Here is a 20804-nt window from a genome sequence, read left to right as displayed (position 1 = left end):
GATCCAATCCTTAGATCAGTGCTGGGTGGACCGGACCCTTAGAGACTGGATAAACCATGTGGTAAGTAAATATAAGGGAGAAACTGTATATGAGAGATATATTCAAATCTGAACTGATATGGCCCATTTACAATTCCCAAGCTTTACGCGTTGTGAAATTTGGGGCAGTGAGTTGTGTTAGGCCACTCGACATCCTTTTGCAATTTGGACCTGATCAGTCCAGATCTTTATAGAGTTGCCATATAGTCCGATCTCTCTTGGGCCCATAAAAGGCGCATTTATTGTCCGATGTCGATTTGGGATACTGCGTTGTGTTAGGCCCTTCGACATCCCCTCTCAATTTAGCCCAGATCGGTTCAGATTTGGATATAGCTGCCATAAAGACCGATCTCTCCATTTAAGGTATTCGGTCCACAAAAGGTGCATTCATTGTCAGATTTCGTCGAAATTTGGAACAGTGAGTTGTGTTAGGCTCTTCAACATCTTTATGCAATTTGGCCCAGATCGGTCCAGATTTGAATATAGTTGCCATTTAAGGTGTTGGGCCCATAAAAGGCGTATTTATTGTGCGATTTCGTCAAAATTTGGGACAGTGAGTTGTGTTAGGCCACTCGACATCCTTCGGACCCTATCGGTCCAGATATGGATATAGCTGCCATATAGACCGCTCTCTCGATTTAAGGTGTTGGGCCCATAAAAGCCTCATTTATTGTCCGATTTTGTCAAAATTTACGACAGTGAGTTGTGATAGGCCTCTCGACATCTTTCTGCAATTTCGCCCAGATTGGTTCAGATTTGAATATAGCTGTCATATAGACCGGTCTCTCGATTTAAGGTCTTGGGTCCATAAAAACCCCATTTATTGTCCGAATTCGCCGAAATTTGAGACAATGAGTTGTGTTAGGCTCTTCGACATTTTTCTGCATTTTGGCCCAGATCGGTCCAGATTTGGATATAGCTGCCATATAAACCGATCTCTCGATTTAAGGTCTAGGGCCCATAAAAGGCGCATTTATTGTCCGATTCTGTCAAAATTTGGAACAGTGAGTTGAGATAGGCCCCTCGACATCTTTCTGCAATTTGGCTCAGAATGGTCCAGATTTGGATATATCTGCTATATAGACCAATCTCTCGATTTAAGGTCTTGGGCCTATTAAAGGCGCATTTAATGTCCGATTTCGCCGAAATTTGGGACAGTGAGCTATCTAAGGCTCTTCGATATCCCTCTTCAATTTGGCTCAGATTGGTACAAGTTTGAAAACAGCTCCCATATAGAACGATCTCTTGATTTAAGGTCTTGAACCCATAAAAGTCGTATTTATTGTCCGATTTCGCCAAAATTGGGGACAGTGAGTTGGGTTAGGCCCCTCGACATATTTCTGCAATTTGGCCTAGATCGGCCCAGATTTGGATATAGTTGCCATATAGACCGATCTCTTGATTTAAGGTCTTGCACCCATAAAAGCCGTATTTATTGTCCGATTTCGCCGAAATTTGGGACAGTGAGTTGTGTTAAGTCACTCGACATATTTTTGCAATTTGGCCCAGATCGGTTTAGATTTGAATATAGCTGCCATATAGACCGATCTCTCGATTTAAAGTCATGGCCCCATAAAAGGCGCATTAATAATCCGATTTCGCTGAAATTTGACACAGTGACTTATGTTAGGCTTTTTGACCTCAGTGTCGTATACGGTTCAGATAGGTCTATATTTGGATATAGCTACCAAAGAGACAAATATTTTGTTCTACAAAATTGAACAATGACTGATTTATAGCAGCTATATTTCAATATAGCTGCTATGGGGGCATAATTTACGCATTTTTCACCGGATTATGACGAAAGGTGGTTTACATATATACTCGAGGTGGTGAATATTCAAATTTCGGCCCGGCCGAACTTAACGCCTTTTTACCTGTTGGTACTTTTTTTGGTACCTAAATGTACGAACTTCCGAAAACTCTAATAGTCACCCCATTAAGGTTGACATAAAGTACCTAAGATCCAAAATTCACCACTTCGTATTTTTTTGAACTTTTTAGTAGCTAAACCTACGAATATCCTCAAATTAAGCCTTATCCCGTACCTATGACCCCAGACCAACATTCGTGCATCCATGGTATACTTATAGTATCCAATACCTAAACCATATACGGCCGAGATACTTCTGTGAATAGTAATAGCCCTGAATTTGCTTCTTGAGCCTCTAGATAATTCACTTTTTTTTATCGGATTTGATCGATTTTTGTTATATAAGTGAGCTTACAGTGAGCGCCAACATAAAGTGTACAAAATATATATGTCCCATGATTATTTTCATAGAAGGAGCATCAGTTTTACGATTTTGAAGACACTTTACTTAGTAAATAGGACTATTCTAAGAAAGATTTTGCAAAAAAATCAAAACTTTATCGAGCGGTTAATGCTTTGTCCTCAAAGGGTTAAAACGGAAAAACATTTCTTGGTACAGTAAAGCGTAACGCCCAAAATGGGCACATTAGCCAATCACGGATATATGGGACTCGGTTTGTTTGTTGCGTATAGACGGCAGAACCGATTTTCTTGAAATTTTCGCATATTGTGTAGGTTGGTTTGGAAGGAAACATAGGCTATATAATATTTCGATATCGGACGGGAGACGGACCCTCCCCCTAATGCCAAAAACGCAAACCAAAATCTAAAGTGGACCGATCGAGACAATAAAGGTATCAAATGAAAGGTATTGGAGAGTAGAATACAAATATTGGATCTTAGTACCCATTGGGCCACCCCAACTCCAAAACTCCCCCAAACAGATATATTGGATGTTCATTTCAATATGGGGCTCAAGTGAAAGGTATTCGGTAGTAGATTTCGAATCTGGCATACAAAATCAGATCGAAGTATAGGGGGTTACGCCACCTCTCAAAAACACCATTAGACCCATTCAAGTGGGTCTAATGGTGTTAGAAAGCTATTCGGTAGTAGATTTCGAATCTGGCATACAAAATCAGATCGAAGTATAGGGGGTTACGCCACCTCTCAAAAACACCATTAGACCCATTTTGACTGTATGATACTTGGCTGAACCGATTTTCTTAAAATTTTCATAGATTTTGTATGTTTGTCTGGAAGGAAACATAGGCTATATAATTTTTAGATATGGGGTGGAGGCGGACCCTCCCCCTTACCCCAAATACGCCACCCCTACCCGAAAGTAGTCCGATGGGCACAATAAAGGTATCAAAAGAAAGGTATTGGAGACTAGAAAACGAACATAGTATTAAAATTTGGCTCAAAGTACCCAGCGGGCCCCCAACCCCAAAACTCCTCTTAACAGATATATTCGAATATGGGATTCACATGAAAAGTATTAGGCAGTAGAGTAGAAATATGGCATAAAACATTAGGTTCAAGTAATGGGAGGTCACCCGCCCCCAAATACCACCAAATGGGCATATTAGCCGACCATGGCTATATGGGGAGTCAAATGAAAGGTATGAGGGAGTAGATTACGAATATGACATTAAAGAACCGATTTTCTTTAAATTTTCGCATATTGTGTAGGTTGATTTGGAAGGAAACATAGGCTATATAATTTTTCGACATCGGACGGGGGACGGACCCTCCCCCTAATGCCAAAAACACAAACCAAAATCTAAAGTGGACCGATCGAGACAATATAGGTATCAAATGAAAGGTATTGGAGAGTAGAATACAAATATGGTATAAAATTTAGGTCTTAGTACCCATTGGGCCGCCCCAATCCCAAAACTTCCGCAAACAGACATATTAGACGTTCATGACAATATGGGACTCAAATGAAAGGTATTTGAGAGTAGAAAACGAATTTGATGTCCAATTTTGGACCCAAGTGTTTTGGGGTACGCCCTTAATCACCCCCTAAACTGAACTTCATTTCCGTTGGAAATAAAGAACGAATTTGATATCTATTGGGTTGCCCAAAAAGTAATTGCGGATTTTTTAAAAGAAAGTAAATGCATTTTTAATAAAACTTAGAATGAACTTTAATCAAATATACTTTTTTTACACTTTTTTTCTAAAGCAAGCTAAAAGTAACAGCTGATAACTGACAGAAGAAAGAATGCAATTACAGAGTCACAAGCTGTGAAAAAATTTGTCAACGCCGACTATATGAAAAATCCGCAATTACTTTTTGGGCAACCCAATATTTTCAGTGCCAAGTGCCGGTGACCGCCCAGCCCAAAAACACCCTCCAAAAGGTTCATATTTACAGGCTATGGCAATATTGGGCTCAAATTAAAGGGATTTTGAAGCGCAGTACGACTCTGATATCCATATTTGAGTCGAAATGTTTGAGGTGCCATCCTTCCCCTAATGAGAACATTACCCTAAGGAAGAACTTTACCACCAGGAACCGAGAAGGGGCAGAATTCTCACACATCAATGAGTGCTTTCCGTTTCAGGTTTTTACTCAATGATACGCGGCCTTTTTTATAGCCGAGTCCGAAGGCGTCTTGCAGTGCGACACCTCTTTGGAGAAAATTTTTAAAATGACCATGCATGGCATTGTACCTCGCAAATGTCTCCAACATTAAGAGGGGATAAACACCGCTTTGTCCTATGTTCTCCCGCCAGGATTCGAACGTGCTCAGCGTCATAGGCTACAATGGCACGAATTCGATATCTGCTTTCAGGACGAAGTGTCCCCACCCTAAAAAGATATCGGAGAGTTAAAGAAAGCGCAGCGGAGCGGGCCCGGTTCGGCTAGTCTATTATAAAAAAAGTCATTTCAGGGTGCGGTAAAGCGTACCTGGCCGGCTATAGTAAAAATCCTACAACTATTTCCAATGTGTAAAAGTCTCATAAAAAATAGCCATCTAACATCATCATATACTGAAGATTAAAAATCCACTTTTAAAATTTTTAATAAAAAAAAAAAACACAATAAAAAATCAAATATTTAGAAAAACAAATTTAATGGTCAATATATATACTCACAGATTTTCAGCAAATAAATAACAACAGAGAAACGATGAGCCCAATAAAAAAAAATGTTTCGATCATGGCTATCAATTCAAAGGCGAATTATTGTTTATGGTCTTTGATTGTTTGAATTTTGTTGTTGTTGTTGGTGATTTTTTTTCCTGTCGATTTTTAAGTTGTTAAAATTATTATTGATGAGTTCCTAATAAAAGTTTATTAATTACTTCCGAATACGCGTTTATCTGTTTAGGCGAAAAGGAAAACAAACAAACAAAAAAAAAAAAAAAAAGAAAAAGAACAAACAAAAACAAAATAAAATTATTGAGGATAAACATTAGAAGGCAAATCACATAAAAAAAAAATATCAACATCACCAATTACACACGCGCGCTTAAACTACAAAGATTTTGGCATTTTTCAAAAATTATCCACATTTATGAGGGATGGCTAGCTGGCTGGCTGCATTTCAAAGAGGAGGGAGAGTTCCCCTTTACATATTTCAAGATTGATATACTTTTTAATTAGAATTTATGATTATTACATGGCAAACTAAAAAAGAAAATTACATTTCCCCGTTTTTCTCATGTGTTACAAGAAAATTCATTTCATTTTCCTTCCTTTTTTTCGCATTTTATTTTCATCATATATCCACTCTGCATTGCCTGTGGCATGTTTTGTTTAATTCATTTTAATTTTTCTTCTCATTTTCTAATAATAAATTTGAATTTAATTTTAATATATTAAAACACACACACACACACACGCACGCACTTACACTTCTACACCATTAGAGAACACCACAAAAGCAGACCGACAACAAAAATGTTTCTAATGGTGGCCCGTAACGTTTTGCCCCGACTAAAACAACAACAAAGGAAAATCTAAGAAAAATATCTGTCAGATACAATGCGATATGAAATGAAACAAAACACTCACACAAATGCAGCTACTTGCCGCACACTCAAAATTATGTTGAACGTCGAAACAATAACAACAAAAATTGTGTGTAATTTTTCCTTCAAAGATATTTTTAAACACCAGACCGGGGGGACTATTTTTTCTACATTTATTTTTTTTTTGGTTGCCTTGCAGGCCTTTTTTCTAACGAGTCGTTTTATTGGCAATTTTATTCTGTATTTTTTTTTTTTTTTTGGGGACTCCTCCTCCCAAGGGGGAGTTTGAGCTAGAAAAGCCTGTATGTCTTTTGTTCTAACCTTTTGTGTTTTATTTTGTTTCTCAATCGAGAGTCCAGTTCTGAACTACGAGTTGTGGCGATTCTACACACTCTGATACGGGACGGCCAATGAGGGGGGTGTCACACCGTGAACCGCACAACTACGTTACAGATTACCAACTGAAATGAGTGGGAATTGTTTTAGCAGAGCTTTCACATTCACGACGAATGCCTGCCGAAAATCATTGAACATCTACCCATAAACGTACACACACACTCACACACACACACAAACACACCATAGGTACGTATGAGGTATAGATATGAGCACAGGCGAACAGATGAATGGACACCGGCGTTTTGAAGTAGAATATCGTTGTGAGCGAGAAGGTAATAGGAGTGAATTCAAATATGCCATGGTTGCTATGCTGTTAGAGTGGTGTCTTGGGGTTTTCAACAGTTTTGCTACATTTTTGATGAGAACAATATGAACTTCTTTTAAATCGAGTAATAATGCAGTACACTGGCCTTTAAGGTTGATGATAGTGGAGGATAACATTTCGATGCTATTACAGAAATTCTTTGGAATTATCGTGCCTTGTTTGAAACAGTAATTCGAAGTAAGTTTGGCCGATAGAGGTCAGGGTGGTTTCTATCCCCAAGGCTAAAAATATATACCTCTTCCTGAAGAGGGTTAATAGGACAAAACGACAACAAAGACACAAACAATCAAACAAAGCGAAAAATTTTCATTTTCATATAAAGACTTGCTGACCCGGGCCCGCTCCGCTGCGCCTTCTTTTACTTTATATGGAACAAAAGTTTTCTCGGAATATTTATTTTCGACAATTAAAGAGCTTTTAGTGAAATACCATGCTACGAAAATATTGGGTTGCCCAAAAAGTAATTGCGGATTTTTTAAAAGAAAGTAAATGCATTTTTAATAAAATTTAGAATGAATTTTAATCAAATATACTTTTTTTACACCTTTTTTCGAAAGCAAGCTAAAAGTAACAGCTGATAACTGACAGAAGAAAGAATGCAATTACAGAGTCACAAGCTGTGAAAAAATTTGTCAACGCCGACTATATGAAAAATCCGCAATTACTTTTTGGGCAACCCAATAGTACAATATATCGCTTGACTTGCAGTCTGAATCCCATATCTTTAGTGGTCTACGAATTTAAGTATGGATGAAAGGTGTACTCCATTCTTAAAAAACTTTATTTCAGCCCGATATTCTCATGATATCTGTTTTAGGGGTGTTTTCGGGGGTGAGGTGGTCTTCCAGACACTTGGCCCTGAAAAAATATCAGCATCGTGCTCTTCTTTCAAATACATTTAAACCCCATAATGCCATTGGTTTAGGTTTAGAGTTTACACGATGAGGCGGCCCCTAAGCACATGGGTTGCCCAAAATATTGGGTTGCCCAAAAAGTAATTGCGGATTTTTTAAAAGAAAGTATTTGCATTTTTAATAAAACTTTGAATGAACTTTAATCAAATATACTTTTTTTACACTTTTTTTCAAAAGCAAGCTAAAAGTAACAGCCGATAACTGACCGAAGAAAGAATGCAATTACAGAGTCACAAGCTGTGAAAAAATTTAAATTTGTCAACGCCGACTGTAAGAAAAATCCGCAATTACTTTTTGGGCAACCTAGTTTATCAAATTCGTTTCCTAATCTCAAATATCTTTTCATTTGAGGTATACTCGAAAAATTTCTACGCTATGGGGGTGTTTTTGGGAAGGGATGATGCCCCAAATACATGGTCCTACATTTGGATATGAAATTCGTATTCTACTCCCAAATACCTTTATTTGAGCCTCATATTGCGATGGTCAGTAAAAAATTGCTGTTTGTGGGGTATTTTGGGAAAGGGGTAGACCCCAGAAAATTGGTCCCGAAAGCGGATATCAATTCTTGATCTACCCCCCAATACCTTTCATTTAAGCTACACATTGACATGGTCGGTAAACATGCCCGATCTAGGGGTGTTTTGGGGATTGGAGTTGTCCCCCAAACACTTAGCCCTGAGAATATATCAGCAACGTGCTCTATTCTCATATATCTGTATATAATTTATTTGAACCCCATATTGCCATTGGCCTCAAAATTTAATATCAAATTCGTTTTCTAATCTCACTTAAACTCCTTATTGCAAAAGTCAGCAAATATGTCCGGTTTGGGGTATGGGCCCTAAAAACATGGGGTGGGGTTGGGTTGGGGTGGTCCCCCTAACACTTGGTCCGACAATTGGATATTAGATACGTTTTCTTATCCTAAATACCTCTCATTTGAGTCCCATATTGTCGTGATTGGTGTAAATATATGTTTGGTAGGTTTTAGGATGGGGCGGCCCCCCTAGGTACCCCATCCGAAATTTGGAGACCAATTTTTTATTTTTAGGCTACTATATGAGAGCACACAAAATTTCGCTTAAATCGCACCACCCATCTCTGAGATGTAGCGTTTCTGAAAATAGGGTAAGGGGGAGGGTCCGCCTCCCCTTCAGATATCAAAAAATTTAATACCCTAGTTTCATCAAGGGATCATTATACACCATATGTGAACATTTTAAAGAAAATCGGTTCAGCCGTTTCTGAGTCTATAAGTAACACACAAACAAACACAAATTGATTTTTATATATAAGACTAGCAACCCAGAGGGCCGCTTCGCTACCCCCCGTTTTTGATATACCTTTTTTAGTGTAAGACTTTCAAAAACCTAAGTAGGCACTCGGTTTTTAAGATTTTAAAAATTTTTGTAATAACTGCGTATACAATTTTAGAAATCGGTTCCCTTCTGTAAAGAAAGTACCAAATAGTACCAAGAATAAAAATACATCGGAAAAATCATTAAGTCGCCCAATATATATTGTCAAGGAATAATATATATTGTCAAGGTATAAATGAATCGCAATTTTGAGCGCTTTAACTCAATGTGTAAAGAGAGTACCATTTTGTATGTTTTAGTACCTATTTTGCACTTTTTGGTGCCAAAATGAATGAATTTTGAATGGATCATTTATATACCCATGTATGTATTTCCTTCTTGTACCTAAGTGTCAAAATTTTAAATCTCTAGCTCCATCTGCAAGAAAGTACCAAATGGTACCAGTTTTGGTACCAACCTTTACGATTATTCAAAAGATAATTTAGTCATCTATCATGTAATTCTTAGTTGTAGCCACATGCAAAATTTCAGACCTCTAGCTTCATCTACGAAGAAAGTACCAAATGGTACTAATTTTGGTAACAAAATGTGCAAATGGTGAATAGTACCAATTTTAATACCAAAATGTACGAATTCTAAATAGATCATTAAGTCATCCATCAATTATTTCTTAGTTGTACCTACATCCCAAATTTCAGACCTCTAGCTCCATTTACAAAGATAGTACCAAATAATACCAATTTTGGTACCAACATGTTAGAATTGTGAAAAAATCATTAAGTCGGGCATCATATATTTCTAAAATTTACCTATATCCCAAATTTCAGTCCTCTAGCTCCATCTGCACAAAAAGTACCAAATAGTACCGATATTGGTACCAAAATATACGAATTGTAAAAAGATCATAGTCATCAATCATATTAACCTAGTTGTACCTGCGTGCCAAATTTCAGACCTCTAGCTCCATCTGTAAAGAAAGTATCAAATGGTACCAAAATGTACAATCCTTGAATAGATCATTTGGTCATCCATGACATATTTGCTAGTTGTACCTACATGCCGAATTCCGTATTGAAAGCACTAAATGGTACCAATTGCGGTGCTAAGTGTGCGTTTCCTTCCGTTACCAGTACTGTTTTTCCTTTTTACTCTCATCCTTTTGCCCCAGATGTCTTTTAAGTCAAATTTTCAAAATTCTACCTGTATCCATCTGTCCTGTGCAAAGTTCACCCATTTCGTACTTTTTTGGCACTTTTTTTAGTACCTAAATATACAAATAGTACCAATTGCGGTAAGAAACGTACTGTGTCTCCCACTTCCAGCACGATTTTACGAATTTTTTTTTCACCATAAATTGAGCCCGCGCTGGGCAAATATGTACCATTTCGTACTTTTTAATAACTAAACGCACAAATATCACCAAATCCAGCCTTGTCTCGTGCCCATGACCCAAGACCAACATTCGTGCAAAATTTCATGATTCTATACCTTTAGCCGTTTTGGCTGAACGATGGTCAGTCAGTCAGTCACGCTGCTCTTTTATACTTTTAGATATCTAAATCAGAACCGATTTATACCAAACTTCATAGCATTTGTCTCTGGGCTATAAAAGTGATATGTGAAAAATTTCGTGATGATTGAATTATTACAAAAAAAAGACAGACGGACAAAAGATACAGAAAAGATATGCATCTAATTTCATCATTCTGTTTGTAACACATCGAAATATTGATCCGAGACCCCCACAAAGCATAACTTGATGGTATTTACATTACAAGTCGATTTCGCCATGTCCATCCGTCCCTCCGTCCGTCTGTCGAAAGAATGTTAACTTTCGAAGAAGTTAGGCGCAAAACTTCCTATGAGTGTAGATCGGTTAGGTGTTGCAAATGGGCCATATCAGTCCATGTTTTGATATTGCTGCCATACAAAGCGGATTAGGGTCTTGACATCTTGGCCCTCTATAGATGGCGCAATTCTTTTCCGATTAAGCTGAAATTTTGCACCATGTATTTTGTTTTGAATTTCAATAACTGTGCCAAGAATGATCCGAAAGAGTCCATACTCTGATATAACTGCCATATAAACCGAGCTAGGGTCGTGACATCTTGAGCCTCTAGATAGCGCAGTTCTTATCCAATTCACAGAAATGGTAAGGGGTCTACAAGAACTCACTGTGCCAAATTTCATCGAAATCTGATGAAAAATGATTATTATCTCAAGACTTTAAGTCTGGAGATCGGTCTATATAGCGGCTATATATAACTAAAAGTCGACTTTATTACATCAGAAGATCCGGTATATATACAAAGAATACGAAATCATTGAAAACTGTTAACAAAATGTTTTTATACCCAAGAGATCTGCAAAATTATAAAAATCCAAAAATTTTTAAAATCGGACCATAAGCGAAGATCTAGCATATTTTCGAAATACCAAGTGACCAAATTTAGGGACCTGCCAAAAGGCACCGCACAACTTAGGGCCTAGAATCTTTGCACGCGATCTCGCTATCACCTTAGCCCTAACCATTTCAAACTTCAAAGAGATATCTCTACTCGTTTTCACAGGGCATACTTTTTACTAGTTTTTTTTTTCGATATTCTCCCACTGTGCAACGACTCATTATCCTCCCCACCTGCCCTACACATGCTATAACTTGCGGCACCTATTCTGCATAAGTGAGCTCGAAGTCCTATATGTCCCTGTTTACGTTCAAACGTAAACCCCTATTTACTTGTATCCCGAAAATTAAGTTAGAAATCCCATATTGGCTCTGTTAGTTACTATGTAAAACCGCCTAGAGAAAATAAGCGAATTTAAAAGTTTTATCGATTATTACGGCCATATTGTAAAAGCAATATCCGATGGGTTCTGTCTTGTATTTTCCTAACCTTTCGACAGTCCACACCTTGGTAAGCTCTAATCCAAAGAAATAAAATCCATCCAATGTCCAAACACTAATTACATACTTGTGTTTCATTGCTCTTTATTTCTACTTTCCATAAACTACATCGGGAGCTACAAAGCAAACAAAAATTATAGTTTGGTTTGCATTTGTTTCGGCTCGAGAGATCCATAACCAGTTTTACATCATCCAGGTTCCAGCTCTTTTCGCGCCCTTGCCTATCCCCTGTAGTCATTAAGCTGCGTTCCATTTTTACATTTGGTCCAATTCGAGCCAGATTGGTTGCGATACTCTCTGAGATTTCAGCTCCACAACAACTATCATCTCTTAAAGGTACGTTCGTATTTCATATGTTTAGTGCTATCTAGTATTCCGTGGCATTTCATGTGATTACACACGTAAAGCACACCATTCCGATGTTTGCGGTATAGAAATTCTATTCACGTGTTTTATGTAGACAAGCAAGTTAAGAAATATGAAGAATTAATGTGTTTGATCAAGGAGCGTTTGTGCGAAAAGCTTAAACTTTGACACTGCATTTTATTTGGGACTGTCCTGCTCAAAAGTGAAGCCTGCGGAGTATTTTGGGACCAGAAGGATTATTCTTCATTTCTAATCGATTTTTGGAAAATAAGAAGTCGTTAAGTAATACTCCAGCCTTGAATTTGGAGAAAATCTTAAGTTGACAGATGTACGTTCAGTAAGTAAGCACTTATCATCCATTTCGGAAGAAAACTTAAGATTTAAAGAAAGAAAAAGGAAAAAGAAATAGAAAATTCAGTGATTTTATTGTGAAAGGTTTATTTGAACTCATTTTTGAGCTCCAGTGTTCACACGCATTCCAAAAACGTGGTCAACCTAAATAATTCAGGAGCGTGTTGTATTCATTTTTTTGCTTCGCATCCACCGCTTTCTCATACATGTTGGAAGAACTTGTTTGACTCAAACTTGGTTCTGGTCTCTGTTTCTTTTTATTTTTGGCGCGTGTTTGTCGTTTTCGCTGACATTCCCAATCTCTCGAGAGCGCTTTGCTTTGTAATCCACCTTGCAAGCTCTCCTCATCACTGGCCATCTCTTACTCACATTCACCCACATAGCGTTGTGGGTTTTGTACTCTCTCGTTCTCTTGAGTATTTTATTGCACTCTCCTTTTTCATATCCACTGGGAGTCATTTCGCTCTCCCTGTGGATCGTATGTGAACGGCATACAAAGAACAGGCTTTCGTCTCGCATGCATAACAAAAACACATTTGATAAGTGAGTTGAGTATGGATAATTTGTAAAACGTGATAATCAGAACAGAGAGAAGAAAAAAACAACTATTCCAGATATTCCAGGCTCGTTGTTCATTCCAAGTTCGTTGACCTATTGTTGTCGTTCCACCGATCATATGGTTTTTGGTATGATATAGCACAGGGACACACAAGGCTATTATAAATATATGCAAAGTCGCACCCGTGAGATATTTGGAAAGGTTTGAAGCGGATACAAAAGGTTGCCACTGTCTTCAGACAGAATCTCTAAGTCGGATGAGGTCAGGCTGTAACATACTTGTTGTTTTTTTTCTGGCCTGCCATTGCTGTGCTACTAATCTAAAATTCCCTTAGGAGGAATTTGTGAACATTAGACCTTTTTTATCTTAATAGTGGGACGGATTCTTGTGCCTTAATTCTTTTTCTAATTTGTATATGACACACATATCTTTGTATCTCTTATCTTGGAGATTTTTCGACTATTTTGGCCTTAGTGCTTCGCAGATTTGAGTGCTGTTTTTGCACCTGATTGATATTCGACTGTGTTCGTCTGTTTTCGATTATGTCCCTGGACCGATTTATAAGATTGGCTGATAGCTTGGTTGAGTTCGAGGCTGCACTGAACAGCAACGAACTGCCAGTGGAATCCGTTTGCCTCTTGGACACGCATAAACATGAGATCAGGTCTACATGGGACAACTTGAAACATGCGTACGATCAATGCTTAGCTGATCTTGCTAATGAGGAGGAATTGGACGATAAGGGGGAGGATGAGGTAAGCGATATTGAAACGGTAAAGGAGAAGTATAAAACATCTTACTCTACCTATTGTCGCTGTGTGTCTAGGCTCACCCAATGTATCCGGGATATTACCCCCCCTCCGATGGCATCAAGTCCTAATTCCAGTTCCGGTGTTAACCTTCCCCCTCTTGAATTGCCGACATTCAGTGGGGAATACAAGGCATGGCCCACATTCCGGGACATGTTCACCGCTCTTTGCGTTAGGAATTCGAAATTATGTCCAATTGAGAAACTGTCGCACTTGAGACAGAAGACTAAGGGCGAGGCTCACGAAATCGTGTCAAAGAGCCCCCTAACCAATGATGGTTTCTCTTCGGCATGGAAGAATTTGTGCGCTCGCTTCGAGAACAGGCGTATTTTGATAAATGGACAATTGAAATCTCTATTCAACCTTCAGACTATCCATTCCGAGACTGCAAATTCTTTGAAGAATTTGCAGCGAGAGATAAATTCATGCATATCCACTCTCAAGCTTTATAAGGTTGATATCGATAGTTGGAACCCTATATTTGTCTTCCTATGTTCCAATTGTTTACCGGAGTCTACCTTGACACTCTGGGAGCAGACCCTTGGTGACAAGACGACCATCCCGCTATGGTGCGATCTGGATACCTTCCTCACCAATAGATACCGCACTTTGGAATCCGTTGCCGAAGTAAAGAATGGAGGTGATCAGAAGCACCATCAGTCCAAGCAGAGAAACTTTGCGAATCCCAAACCGGCCTCGGGGAAAGTGAATACATTTCAGGCTAACGTTAGTAAGACTCCATGTCGACTCTGCCCCAAGGAGTTTCATGTCATCAGGAAATGCCCTCGATTTATAAGTATGGATCATGGTCATAGACTGGCCGAGATCAAAGCAAGCAACTTGTGCTTGAACTGCTTTTCGGGCGCTCACGCTGTGAGAACTTGCAAAAGCAAACACTCCTGCTTTATATGCGGAAAACGCCACAATACTATGCTCCATAAGGATTCCAATCCTGGGGGTCAGTCATTGGATAACGTGCCTTCTTCTCCTTCCTCTCCTTCTTTCTCTGGAGTTGGTCAATCATCCCCTCAGTCTTCTCCAGTACAGTCCACTGATTCGGCTCATGGTGTTATACAAAGTTGTTTTGCCTCCAGGTCGAAGGGTATATTGCTAGGTACCGCCATTGTGAGACTTATGCACTTCGGGGTGCCCTACCGAGCCAGAGCCCTTATTGATTCCGGGTCCGAGGGGTCCTTTATTTCTGACCGGCTGTACAATACGCTTAGACTACCTTTCCGGCGTACTTCCGCAACGATTTCTGGCTTGAACAACACCATATCTGCTGATGTACGAAAAGAATGCGATCTTTTCCTACAGTCGAACTTGGACCCAGCGTTTGGGTTGAATATTTCTGTTTTGGTTGTTCCGCACCTGTCCAATGAACTACCCGCTAGGACCATAGATTATGAATCCATTCCAGATTTGCCAGGTCTTGAACTTGCCGATCCCGATTTTTTCCAAAGCTCCAGAATCGACATGTTGTTGGGGGCAGATGTATTTCCCTCAATAATGTTATCGGGTTGTAGACTCTGCGGATCCCTGATGGCTCAGGAGACCGTGTTTGGCTGGATCCTTACCGGCCCTACTCCGAATAATTCTTCCCCACCCCGCTCTACTCTTGTATCTTATTTTTGTGAAATCTCTTTAGACAAGGAGATTTCAAGGTTTTGGGAGGTGGAGAATGTCCCTCGGAAACGTTACTCGTCTGTGTCGGACACGTTCTGTGAGCAATTATACAGGAGTACGACGAGAAGGAATAGTGAAGGGAGGTACATAGTTTCCCTTCCGTTCAAGGAGGAATATCCGAAAAGCTTGAGTTTGGGTCAATCCAGGACAAGCTCGATGGCACAGTATTTTCGGACTGAAAGCCGGCTGTTAAAAAATCCTCTATTCAAGAGGGAATATGATCAGACTCTTCAGGAGTATCTTACTTTGGGACATATGATTCCAATAGAGTCCCCAAATACACTTGCTTCCTCCAGCCAATATTATCTACCCCATCATGCGGTAATCAAGCCCGAGAGCACAACTACAAGGGTCCGTGTAGTCTTTAATGCGTCGGCTTCTTCCTCAAACGGGCGTAGTTTAAACGATATGCTTCATATCGGCCCTACATTGCAGAATGATTTGACGATTTTGGTCCTGAAGTGGAGATTCTATCGATATGTATTTAATGGAGATATACAAAAAATGTATAGGCAGATCCTTGTGGATCCATCCCATACTCCTTACCAGCGCATATTATATCGCAAATCCCCTGACGAACCAATCCAAGATTTCGAACTCCAAACTGTCACATTTGGAGTAAATTGTGCACCCTATTTGGCGATTCGCACTATGATTCAACTGGCAGAGGATGTCCAGGATATCTACCCTTTGGCAAGTGCTATCTTGCGATCTTGTATGTATGTAGATGACGCTATAGTTGGGTCTCATACGATTCAAATGGCTGTAGAGGCAAGAGACCAATTGATTAAAGCGTTGGCATCCGCGGGATTTTGTATGAGAAAGTGGACGTCGAATTCCAAACAAATCCTAGCGGGTCTTCCGGCGGATCACCGTTTATACACCGATTTTTTGGATTTCGATGATCACAGTTCCGCCAAGACCTTAGGAATCCGATGGAATGCACTTGCTGATGCATTCTATTTTTCTATAGTCCAATTCCCCAACAATTGCCAATTTACCAAACGTGAAGTTCTTTCACATATATCGAGACTTTTTGACCCAGCCGGGTGGCTGGCGCCGATTGTAATAGTGGCAAAAGTAATTATGCAAAGGATTTGGATGGACCGCACCGAGTGGGACAATGAAATTACGCCAGAATCCAGAGAACTTTGGCAATCGTTTCAGCACCATTATCCTCATATTAATAATATCCAAATTCCGAGATGGATACATTTTACTCCAGATAGCGAAGTCCAAATCCACGGATTTTGCGACGCCTCACAAAAGGCTTATGCAGCGGCAATATATATCCGGATTGTTCGTCATGGTTCCATACATTCACATTTAATAACTTCCAAGACAAAAGTTGCACCGCTTAAAACATTGTCTATACCCAGGTTGGAATTATGTGGGGCTACACTTTTGTCTGAATTAATTGATACAGTACTTCCAAATTTTGACATTGCTGATTATTCGCTATTTTGTTGGACCGATTCCACCATCGTATTATCATGGTTGTCCAAGGCACCTTGCTACTGGAATACATTTGTGGCAAACAGAGTATCTAAAATTATACAAGTGGTTGATCCAACGCACTGGTTCCACATTGATTCTGAGCACAATCCTGCAGATATTGCAAGTAGGGGTGTCCATCCCCAAGATTTGGTAGACAACCATCTCTGGTGGAATGGTCCACAATGGCTTACGGAACCAACGAGTAATTGGCCGAAATCCAAGCTAGATCCTGTGGAAAAGACCACTATGGAGAAAAAGTCCCTTAAAGTCCATTTCGCGTACTTCACGGATTTCACAGATATACTTGATCGATTCTCTTCATTTTCAAAGGCGTTGCGAGTCGTTGCCTATATATACCGCTTTTTCCATCGCACTCATCCGAAGCACCGCAATGATTATACCCAAGATTCCATAAATATTACCACAGAAGAGATTTTATTCGTACGCAAACAACTGATATCCATTTCTCAGAAGGCCGTTTATCCCAATGAATATCTAGCACTTAGTGCAAAGAAATCCATATCCTCATCCAGTCCATTGCTCAGTTTAAACCCATTTATAGATCATGAAGGCGTAATGAGAATATGTGGTAGATTGGAATCATCGCTTTCATTGACTTATAATGAAAAACATCCTGCCATCGTTCCGTATGGCTGTCAATACGCTAGGCTATTGATAAAATTTATCCACGAGATTACTCTGCATGGAGGAAACCAACTTATTTTACGACTGGTTCGAACCCATTACTGGATCCCAAAGGTACAAAATCTCATAAAAACTACGATTTACCACTGCAAGCCTTGTGTGCTGTATAAGAAGCGATGTCAAACGCAGTTGATGGCGGCCTTACCCCCAGAAAGGGTAGAATTTTCTCGTCCCTTTACTCACACGGGATTGGATTTTGCTGGACCATTCGACGTCAAAAGCTATGCAGGCCGCTGTTGCCGCATCACCAAGGGATACGTCTGTGTCTTCGTCTGTTTTTCGACAAAGGCGATACACCTCGAAGCTACCTCAGACTTGTCCACCCCTGCATTCCTCGCAGCATTCAGTAGGTTTGTTTCCCGCCGTGGTTGTCCTTTACACCTACATTCGGACAATGGAACTACTTTTGTTGGGGCGTCCCGAATCCTAGCCAAAGAATTTATCCAAACATCTCATCAAGCTATCACCTCTAGCTATTCCTATCAAAATCTTATATGGCATTTTATTCCGCCTGGAGCCCCACACATGGGCGGGTTATGGGAAGCTGGTGTCAAAAGCTTCAAGCAGCACTTCAAAAAGTCAGCAGGTTGTTCCAAGTACACGTTTGAAGAACTTCAAACTTTGTTGTCTAGGATAGAGGCATGTCTTAATTCCAGACCGCTGTCTCCCACGTCCGCAAGTCCATCTGACCTAACAGCCCTAACTCCAGGCCACTTTTTGATAGGTACCCCCATATTAGTACCATTAGACCCAGAGTATTCGCAAGCTCCTATTTCAATCCAAAATCGGTGGGAACGTCTAAAGGCGATTCATCAACATTTTTGTTCTAGATGGAAAGATGAGTACTTAAAGGAGTTGCAGAAGCGCTACAAGTGGCAGAAATCTAGCGACAACTTGAAAGTAGATGCTCTGGTTGTGATTAGAGATGAAAATCTACCTCCTAACTGTTGGCGACTAGGAAGAATTACCAAAGTTTATCATGGTAGCGATAATCGGGTCAGAGTCGCTGACATACTCACTCAGAAAGGCCTAATAACCCGAGCAATAACCAAACTAGTAGTACTCTTTGGCGAAAACTCCTAGATTCCAAGATATTCTATTTTTCACCTTTTAGAGTTTTCTTGATTTTACACAATATTTAGAATCTTCCAAACATTAATCAATTTCTTTTGCAGTATAATGAATTCCCACCACCATGAGAAAAAGAAGCCGGGTCATTCCTCCTTTGTATGCAGGCTGTGCAGGAAAATACATTCCCTCAAAACATGCCGTTTATTCCTCCAAATGAACACAAATCAGCGAATGGATGTGGTCAAAAAATACGGATACTGTCTAAATTGTCTGGCACACACACATTCTCAAGGTTCTTGCTTCACCAAAACGGGCTGCAGATATTGCCATCAACGCCATCATTCACTGCTACATATGCACCCCAGGTTAAAGAAGAAGACATTTTCTAGATCAACAAAGTCTCAAGCTCGAAGTAAGCCTAATAAGAAGTCCGAAACAGCTTCAGCCTCAAAAAATATTCCCACGCCACTCAGGCCCAATGAAGCAGCTAAAGAATCGCCGACTTCGCTCACTGCAATACTCCGACAGAATGCTGCCACCTTACTGCCAACAGCCTCGGTTATAATAAACGCAAAGGATGGGAAGCATTATGCCAGATGTCTACTGGACTCTGCATCCAGAATGAGTTCCATCTCCAAGCCGTTCGTGGACAAGCTGCAACTTACAACGTTAGAACTGGACAATGAGACCATTTGCCCCATCACTTTGTGGTCCCGTATTGAGGAAAATTTCAAGATAGAGACCACCTTAAGGGTTCATCGACGTATAAGTACGATGACTCCGAAAGAATCGTACCCGGTGAGCATAAAGTCGCACTTCCATAATTTAGTTTTGGCCGATAAAACATTCTACAAGTCTTCGGCTATAGATATAGTCCTAGGAGTCGACATACTTTCTCGAATCATGCGAGAGGGTCTTTTTGCAAGAGTTGGTCTTCCTACGGCCCAAAATACTGCTTTTGGCATGGTGATTTACGGAACATTTTCTATTTAATTAGCAATACTTGCTGTTATGTTATAATATAATTATTCTATATAGCAAAAATATTTTGAATTTTAACATTAGAAAAAATAGTAACAAATACTATAGAATTATCATTAGAATTGAATATATATAACCTTAAAAGAACCGTATGCTTGAATTACTTTCCTTGAATTTGATTAAATTTGAGATATATTGCCCTTATTGAATTTCCAGTAATACTGCAAGGCGGGCGGAATGTTTACGTTCAAACGTAAACCCCTATTTACTTGTATCCCGAAAATTAAGTTAGAAATCCCATATTGGCTCTGTTAGTTACTATGTAAAACCGCCTAGAGAAAATAAGCGAATTTAAAAGTTTTATCGATTATTACGGCCATATTGTAAAAGCAATATCCGATGGGTTCTGTCTTGTATTTTCCTAACCTTTCGACAGTCCACACCTTGGTAAGCTCTAATCCAAAGAAATAAAATCCATCCAATGTCCAAACACTAATTACATACTTGTGTTTCATTGCTCTTTATTTCTACTTTCCATAAACTACATCGGGAGCTACAAAGCAAACAAAAATTATAGTTTGGTTTGCATTTGTTTCGGCTCGAGAGATCCATAACCAGTTTTACATCATCCAGGTTCCAGCTCTTTTCGCGCCCTTGCCTATCCCCTGTAGTCATTAAGCTGCGTTCCATTTTTACAGTCCCGTTATAATACTGAAATTTATAATGATCTCCCTCTCACTTTCTTTCAGAAACAGCCTCGTCTTCTCAAGATCCAGATCTTCCCATAGAATTGTTGTCGCCCTACCGGCTATTTCAGTGTGGGCGTTCGCCGCCCACTCCGTTAACTCGGACTGCGTCGACACTCAACGCTTTTTGAAGGCCTTCACCTCAAAATTGTCTGCTCTCTTAATCCGCAATACCCCGGCACCCAAACAATGCGAATCGTGCCATCCTCAGGGAAGACGCTTATCTCCTTCTAACATTCCAAGACTTTTCCTTCCTGGTTGTTATTGCCCTGATGGTCTGTAAATATTTTCGAACTCGACGTCCTCGTGTTAATAACACACCACCTC

At 39.7% G+C, this 20804-nt stretch overlaps 3 protein-coding genes across 7 annotated transcripts in view; 2 read left to right on the top strand and 1 right to left on the bottom strand.

Annotated features, from left to right (window-relative positions):
- LOC106082975 (sodium/calcium exchanger 1) overlaps nt 1–20804 on the bottom strand; it is a 577326-nt gene that overhangs the window by 395548 nt on the left and 160974 nt on the right. The window contains exons 1-3 of one of the 4 annotated variants that reach the window (XM_059363416.1): nt 6163–6299; nt 5173–5190; nt 4964–5109 (exon numbers count right to left, since the gene is read on the bottom strand). The exons of 1 other annotated variant lie outside the window; for it this stretch is intronic. The gene's annotated coding sequence lies outside the window, so the exon portion shown is untranslated. Of the gene's footprint in view, nt 1–4963; nt 5191–5884; nt 6069–6162; nt 6300–20804 lie in introns of those variants that run through there. 2 more of the 4 variants (XM_059363420.1, XM_059363414.1) reach the window with 2 other exon arrangements.
- On the top strand, nt 11515–19769 carry LOC131995196 (uncharacterized). 2 transcript variants are annotated; one of them, XM_059363425.1, is made up of 2 exons: nt 11515–12042; nt 18855–19769. In XM_059363425.1, the coding sequence occupies exon 2, from the start codon at nt 18859–18861 to the stop codon at nt 19741–19743; it is 885 nt and encodes a 294-aa protein (XP_059219408.1). In that variant the 5' UTR covers nt 11515–12042; nt 18855–18858; the 3' UTR covers nt 19744–19769. The 2 variants fall into 2 exon arrangements, with proteins under 2 accessions (XP_059219408.1, XP_059219407.1); XM_059363424.1 differs by having other exon boundaries at nt 11515–12400.
- On the top strand, nt 13525–18762 carry LOC131994722 (uncharacterized). The gene has a single exon (XM_059361561.1). The coding sequence runs from the start codon at nt 13525–13527 to the stop codon at nt 18760–18762; it is 5238 nt and encodes a 1745-aa protein (XP_059217544.1).

The sequence above is a fragment of the Stomoxys calcitrans genome, chromosome 2 (assembly GCF_963082655.1).
Source record: "Stomoxys calcitrans chromosome 2, idStoCalc2.1, whole genome shotgun sequence".
Taxonomy (NCBI): Eukaryota; Metazoa; Arthropoda; class Insecta; order Diptera; family Muscidae; genus Stomoxys; species Stomoxys calcitrans.
The sequence above is the reverse complement of the archived record's forward strand: the minus strand, read 5'-3'. Positions and strand labels throughout refer to the sequence as shown.

Bases quoted from the DNA above. Each gene is read 5' to 3' on its own strand.
- LOC131994722 (XM_059361561.1), top strand. From the start codon at position 13,525: ATGTCCCTGGACCGATTTATAAGATTGGCTGATAGCTTGGTTGAGTTC.
- LOC131995196 (XM_059363425.1), top strand. From the start codon at position 18,859: ATGAATTCCCACCACCATGAGAAAAAGAAGCCGGGTCATTCCTCCTTT.